The following is a 7,311-nucleotide window of genomic DNA, read 5'->3' on the forward strand; positions in this document are numbered from 1 at the left end:
GGCTGCCAGGGAATCCCTCTGCAGGCTGGCAGGAGCAGCACCTTCCTCGGTGGTCTGGGGTCTCACATCAGCTCTGTGTTGTCTCTTGGAACACCAATAAGGATTTCCTTTTTAAGCCTCAATGCCTGTGCACACACACAAACCTCAGGAAGCCAGGAAAACAGGAGAGAGGGGAAATTTCACTCTGCTGAGTTTTGGCTGAGCTTTACGCCGGTGGTTAGTACTGCATTCTCTGAATTGTCTTCCTGAGAGCTTAAAAAAAATTAACCAGCAACATTCAAGGTTAAACAGGATAAATGAATGGAAAAGTGATGAGGTGGGATATCTCCTTTATCATTGGGAAGGACAGATTATAGCCAGGGTGATGCAATATCATCTAGCATAGATTGATAGGGAGGAATGAAGAAATGGGAGTTTAGTGCATTAGCAGAAGATTCCTGACTGCAAAAACTATTAGACCATGGCACAGTCTCCTTGGGGTTTGGTAACAGGTCTACAGTGCTCAAGCCTCTTAAAATCAGAGCAGGCAAGACTGAGGATGGTCTTTTGTGGAGAATAATTCTGCACTGGCAGAGGGATGAAATCACAGGACCTGTTAAGGAGATGGTGTTTTTAATGCCTGTGATCCCCAGGCTGGTCCTTGCTGCCAGGGCAATAGTCTTTGAGGCTCTCTCCGTTCCTTCCTTTGACAATTTTGAACGAGAGGCAAGACCCTGGGCCAGCACTAGTGATCTGTGATCCTAATTAAAAGAGACAGTTTGGTGCACTGGCATTTATTGGGGAGCCTGAAGTGACAATAGCGTTGGGTGTTACGGGATTAGTTGCTTTGACTTTGGAAATGAGTAGGGATTAGGTTTACCCTGAGAATCAGCTTGGAGCTGCTTTTTTTTTTGTCATGGGAGCTGATGGATCTGGAGGCTTGCTGCTGGCTAGGAGTGGGATTGGAGATCCCTTGAACTTGTGCTCTCCTACCAGCAATCTGTGGGGAGTGGAAGATCCCAAGCAGCTCCTCTCCTGTTCATGGTTGTTGTGATTAAAACCTCAGGGCTGAGAATTGCTGGGAGATAGCTGGGATCTGAGACAGGGAGGCTATGAAAGACCTCTGTGATCCCTTCCCGTTTTGTGGACACAAGAAAATGAAGAGGAGCGTTGCTCTTCTAGCTGGGAAGCAAGAAAAAGATGTCATAAAGCAATTAAAAATTAGAGAAACCAAGACCTTGATGTTCGTTTGTAGCAGACAAGAACAGACAAGAGCAACAATTGGGATTCTCTTATCCCTGACTGTAGCTACCCCCTAATTTCTTCCCTAGTACTTAAATCATTGTCCGTTCCAGTGTGTGTGGCAGGATTGGCTTGTGCACTTGTCAGAGAAAATGGATTTTGCTCTTGCTGCAAAAATTTGCCTTGCTGCTCACTCTGCATAGTACCAAACCCATTTGCCTGTGACTCCATTTATATCAGCTTTCCAAGTCTTCTTCTGCAGTTTATGGCACACCATGGTCTGCTTCAGTGAATGATTTGCATATCAGATGGGAGGCTGGAGGAGATGGAAGGATCCCTTAGGTCAGGTTTTGAGCTCTTTTAGCAAGCAGATCCCTGGAGAGTCCTCGGATCCAAAAGCAGAGAGAAGCCATGCACCTGGAGGGGTAGCAGGTATTGGGAGCTGTTTTGTCTGTTTTAAAAACAAGCTGCTTAAGCAGGGAAAGGGGCATACAAATTGTCTTTCCATACATTTCCATGCAGGCAGGGGGAATAATGGCAGAGGAGCTGCAGGGAAGGGGCTTTGTCATGGTTACAGGCCGGTGGCTGAGAATGTGGGTGGAGCAGAGCTCGTCCAGAGTTAGTGACCTCAGCAAATTGGAGCTCAGCCATGGTCAGTATGATAAATGATCTTATTCTGGGTCAAAGAAATGGTACCCCACAGGGAGGGATCCGCGAGGCGGCCGGGAAAGCGCCGTGCTCCTGCAGCACTGACCCCTTAGTGACCAGTGCTGCATAGATCTTATTTATTGCAGACCAGAAGGAAATTTTCCATGGTTCAGCCTTTAGAGGGTTCCCCTATTTCCATGAAATAATCTCCCAGTTTTGCAACCAAGGCAAGAATATGGGTGTAATTACTGCTCCTGGGTGCCCTTCAAGGCACTGTGTGCTTTGTGCATGTTTGGCCCTGGATTTTAAGGCAGAGGACACAGAGGTGTCTGGTCATTGCACGTGTGTGTGAATCTGCCAGTGACCTGTGCAGCTCCCTGAGAGCCAAGAGCGGTGTGTCCATGTCAACTGATATCATGGCTGCACAGAATCCATCTGTGTTTCTGCCCATTTATCATTTTACAGAATTTTAAGGGTCTGAATGGACCTTATAGATCATCTAGTCCCAACCCTCTGCCCTGGGCAGGGACACCTCTCACCAGAGCAGGTTGCTCAAGGCTTCATCCAACCTGGCTGTGAACACTGCCAGGGTTGGGGCAGTGTGAGATCCTTCTAGTGCAACACCCAGCTTGGTGTTTCTTATTCAAGGCACCTGGTTTGTCTCTGCACACAGCAAGTGTCCTCTTTGCTGAGTTATCACTGATGAATCTGTCAGGCCCAGGAGGTTTTATTGAACTAGGAAAGATCTATGGATTTCAACCCTGGCTTTGAGGGTGCAAACAAATCCAGACTCTTGTTCCAGGCATTGCTAAAATGGAGTCTTAGATGCAGAGGAAGCTCAGCGGATTCTTCATGAAGGAACAGTTGGGGTAATGCAGAAGATGAGGCCTTGGAGGATTCTCAGGAGGACAGAGCAGGCTGTGCAGTTCTGTCTGCCACAAGCAGGAGTGTTTGTGGTGCAGCTGGGCTGAAAAGGAGCTGAGGCTGTTGGGTTTTGTCTGCACACTCGCTGCAGTTCCTGCATCCTGCTCACTTGTGTGACAAGCCAGGGACTTTGTGCCACTGTGAGCACACACTTGGTTTTCCTGAGCAGTGTGTTTCACTGGGTGATTTGTTTTCTGCATACATTGTGGGCTTGGGCTCCCATCTGTGCACTTGAACCAAGCAGTTTTGTCAAACATTTGTCAGTTTTTCTTCTTTTTTTTTATTTTAATTAACTTTAGATTATTTTTCCTCAGAATTTGGAGAGGGTTGATGTACTTTTAGCACAGGCAACAGAAGCTGTCTCTGTATACAAATAAGACAGGGATTTCCTACCATGTGTTTCAGTCCCTCCTTTGCAGCTTGAGAATCTTTCAGCTTCCTTGGCTGGTTCACTCTTGCTTCTCTGCTGATGCAGAGGACAGTTCATGAGAATTGGAGTGTGGGTTTTGGTGTGGGTATTTGTTTGCTGTGGGTGGAATGGAGTAGGCTACCAAAAGGGTTTCATTAAGACCACGCAGCAGTGACAGAAATATATCCTTACTGGGATGAGCTGGGCTTGAGTTGGTGATGCCTGAACAAAATGCTGTATGGTCTCAGCTCTCACCTGAACCTCCCTCCTGAGCCAAAATGCACAGCTGCTCTTGCAGCCAAACAGCACCTGTAGTACAGCTGTGCTCCTGCCAACAGCAAATGCCTCTGTTGTGTGCTGGGGACCAACTTCAGAACCAACACCGGTGTGAAATCACTGCCTTGTCATGATGGTTTAACTTGTCAGTGGATGTGGTGCTTGACCAGGCTGAGGAGTCTTTGCCTTCCTTCTATGTCATCTGTAGAGGACCTGCTGTTTGCATGGCAAATCTTCAGCCCAGGGAGCTGGAAACCTGTTAGACCCGTAGTATAGCATCAGAAAGAAAATGTCTTAGGAACACGCTACAGATGTCAACTGTAGGTGATAAGCAAGTGTGCTATAATTTACCTCTTATTATTTCCATCACGAGAACACACCAAGTCCTGAGCTGTTGCTCAGGACTGCTGTTTGAGGCTCTGAGCTGCAAGATGGCTTCTCCTCCCCAGACCACTTGCAATGGAAGTAATCGTGTTCCTTTTCAATATCTTCCTTGTGGGAGATGGTTTTGGTGTGGCTCTGGTCATTTGTCATCCTTTATAATTGATTTGTTCTAGTAATATTGGTGTAGAGACATGAAGGTAGGTGAAAAAAATTCAGTGCTGATAAAGCAGATGAAAGTATTATGTCTTAAGGTTGGCTGCAGAGAAAGGGTCTTAATTTTTGTGCCGTTTGGAGTGGGGAAGCTCCAGGCAGGCATAGGGCTAGCCATTTTTTCCCCCACTGTCTAAATTCTTCAGTATGTGTGTACGTGACTCCTGGGTGGGAGTAAATGAATGTAGTCTCAGGTGGGGCTGAAAATAACATTTATTATGGAAGGAGATGGGGCGAGGGAGTCTTCCAGCTCAGCCTCGAATAAATCAGTCCTCTCGCCCCTCTGTCCAGGCTGCTTCTAGGTGGCTGTCTTTTATCCAGCTGGTGCAGCGTGTTTCTGTTTAAATGATCTCTCCTGAAAGGTCCCAGAGGAAAGGGCTGCTTATTCCATGCAAGGAGAATGGTATATGGCACAGCTCATTGTTGTGTGCCCTGCTGCAAGTGCATAAATATGAAACAGCTCGCGGGCGATGCTGCGGTGGGGCTGGTGTCCCCTGCACACCCCCTCCTTCTCCTGGAGACTCCTCTCCATCTTTCTTCCTCTCTGGCTTTCATTTCTTGGTGATGGAGAGCAGGAGCTGTTTGGGTGTGAGATCCTGAGGGCTTTACGTTGCAGCAGCATTTTTCAGGGGAAGGTGAATATAGTTAACTCTTGTTCTTTCAGCTGACCATGGGGTGGGGGTGTGTATACACATCTATATGTGTGTGTATGTATATATATAAACACACACCTTTTGAGCAGCACTCCCTGTCCCCAGTGCATGTTGCTAGGAAAGCGACAGAAAATGGTCTGTCTGTTCTGTGCTTTTAGCTACATATCATTACAGGGGAGTCTTGGGTTGGCCCCAGGCAGGTGATCCAGCTCACCAGGCTGTTCGAAGGCACAAAGCAGCTCTTTTTGCCCAGATCAGAGCAATCCAGTGCTTGGAGGCAGCAATACCTGTTGTGCTCCGGGCAGCCCTGCGGTGGGACCAAAGTGTTGGGGACAGGCTACTGGTCTGGAGGCACTGATGCCCTGGGAAATGGAGGGGGGGAGCAGGGGGAATGTCAGAGCATCCCCCTCCCCCTTTCCCCAGGAAGAGAGGCCCCCATCTGCTGCAGATGGACATGTCCCCATAGCCTAGTTGATGTGCACCTGCCCACACCAGGGCTGTTCATCCTTGGTGTGACAGAAGCAATGGGGGTGATATCACTTGGAAAAACCCCAGCTCTGCTCTGGGTAACATCCATGATCCCATAAAATCCTGGGGTGTAAGGCAAGGGTTGAGTAGAGCCACTACACTAAACATACATTTAATTTTGCTGGTCAGGAAGCAAACACAGCAGAGTGATTTTAGCTCAGAGAAGTGCACGTGGAAAGGTTCCCCGTGAGCTTACCACACGTGAGACAGATGTGGAAATCCATCCTGCCATCCCTGCTCATCCTGGAGCAGGGCTCCAGCCCTCACTGGTGGATTTGTGCCTGCAAAAAACTTCCTTGCATCTCGAAAACAAACAAAACTCTTTTGGGGCTTTCAAAGGGCTGTTTAAAGGAGCCCCGGGAGAATAACTGATTGTGGATTCGGAATGATGAAGTGGTTTGTGGAACGGTGAAATATAGAGGCAAATGCAGGAGAACTCTACATTGCAATTTGTCAGCTTCTCTAAACCCTGTAACGGATTATTCCCCCCCTCTGTCTCTTCTCACCTCTCCAATAGGAAATTAACTGATGCTATCACTAAAGAAATTGTTTTTGCCTCACAAAGTAAAATTGATACTATAAAAACCCACCAGCAGTGTCTCCTCCTCCTTTTACATGAAGACAAATCCTTCCTGTCACCTACTGAAATGGAAAGATAAAGGCTGAGCTTTAATAAAGAAGCTCTAAGCACAAAGTGTAGAAGGAGAGAGCAGGCACAACATGGGGAACACACCACGGCAGCAGCTGTGATGCTGAGGGATGCTGCAAGTGCCCAAAATACAACTGCTGGGCAGTGCCTGCCTATGTGTCTAATGCATGGTCAGGTACAGGTTTGTGCCTCAGAGCTCTTGTCTCCAACAGTTTGTGCTGGTTTTGATGCTGCTAGTGTTTGCCTTTGCTCCTTTCAGGTCCTTGGGCTTGCTTGTTTGGACTTTTAAAATCTAATTAAACACACAGAGGATTAGACATAGTTTGTTGGGTGATGCTGGAACGCGCAGGATATGGGGTGTGTTAAAGAGATCTGAACATCAGCAGTTTGCTGCTGGATTGGTGCTTCAGCAGAAAAGGGATGAATTTTCTGCAGGAAACCTCCTCTGACAAGCCCTGGGGTTTGGGGCAGAGCCCTGAGCTCCCCTGGGGCAGGACTGCCTGTGGGGTGCTGCTGAGGGACTGTCCTGTTAAGTGGTTTCTTTGCAGCTATGCCCATCCATCCTGCCTGTTCCTCAGCTACTCTTTTGTGGATGAACAATCACTTTGCTCTGGCATCACCAGGAGCCATCAGCCAGTTTGTAAACACTGTCCTTTCTCCTTCCAGGGGATATCAGAAACCTGCTCAAGTGGATCAAACAGAATCTGTTGAAAGAACGACCAGAACTATTCATGCAAGGGGAAACTGTGTAAGTACAACTGCTATGAATCCTCCTTGTGTTTCTCTGTTGATCCCCATGGTTTGAGAGAAGTTTTCCCTGTTGGTTGCAAGAACTAAGTCAATCCCAGGAAAACTAAAATGATAATAGGAGGTGTCCCACACCTCGTTTTTCCATGGGGAGCATTTTTGCAGCCCTCACCCCAAATCTTTAAACCTTGAACATGAAGCAGGGCCACGTATACTTTCTCTCTGCTATCACCTGGAGCAGTGCAGCATCATGTATCCTCAATTCCAGGAGTTCTAGCAGGTCTGTCCGTTCCCTGCTGACATCACTGGGACTGAAGCAGTGACTCCGAGAAATGCCAACAAATATTTCTTCTGGGAAATGTATTTTTATTGTCAAAATGGGGCCAGCCTCGTGGAGGGGGGGGGAGGTTGGGAAAAAAAAAAAAGCAGGCAAAGAGAAATGGAGCAGAGTGAGCTGTGCAAGCCATCCCTGACTGCAGGGTGGCGCTGGGGGTGTTTAACATTCGTCACGGATCTTTGTGAGCTGAAGCGTGTGCCAGGTCCCCTGGTAACAGGAGAGACAATCGCAGGACACTGAAGATCAAAGAGGGGGAATCCCTTTGCTTGGAATCAGGGCCTTGGAGTGGATCCCAGGTGTTTAGTGCCTGTGGTAGGGGCACGGG

At 47.9% G+C, this 7,311-nt stretch overlaps 1 protein-coding gene across 1 annotated transcript in view; it reads left to right on the plus strand.

The window, feature by feature from the left end:
- The window catches only part of URM1 (ubiquitin related modifier 1), a gene marked incomplete at its 5' end in the record, with an annotated part of 14,114 nt that overhangs the window by 5,455 nt on the left and 1,348 nt on the right, over positions 1-7,311 (plus strand). The window contains one exon of the mRNA XM_009072468.1: positions 6,569-6,650. Within this exon, the coding sequence (XP_009070716.1) occupies positions 6,569-6,650 (82 nt within the window). The remainder of the gene's footprint in view (positions 1-6,568; positions 6,651-7,311) is intronic.

This window comes from Acanthisitta chloris, unplaced genomic scaffold, assembly GCF_000695815.1.
Source record: "Acanthisitta chloris isolate BGI_N310 unplaced genomic scaffold, ASM69581v1 scaffold45703, whole genome shotgun sequence".
In the NCBI taxonomy this organism is placed as follows: Eukaryota; Metazoa; Chordata; class Aves; order Passeriformes; family Acanthisittidae; genus Acanthisitta; species Acanthisitta chloris.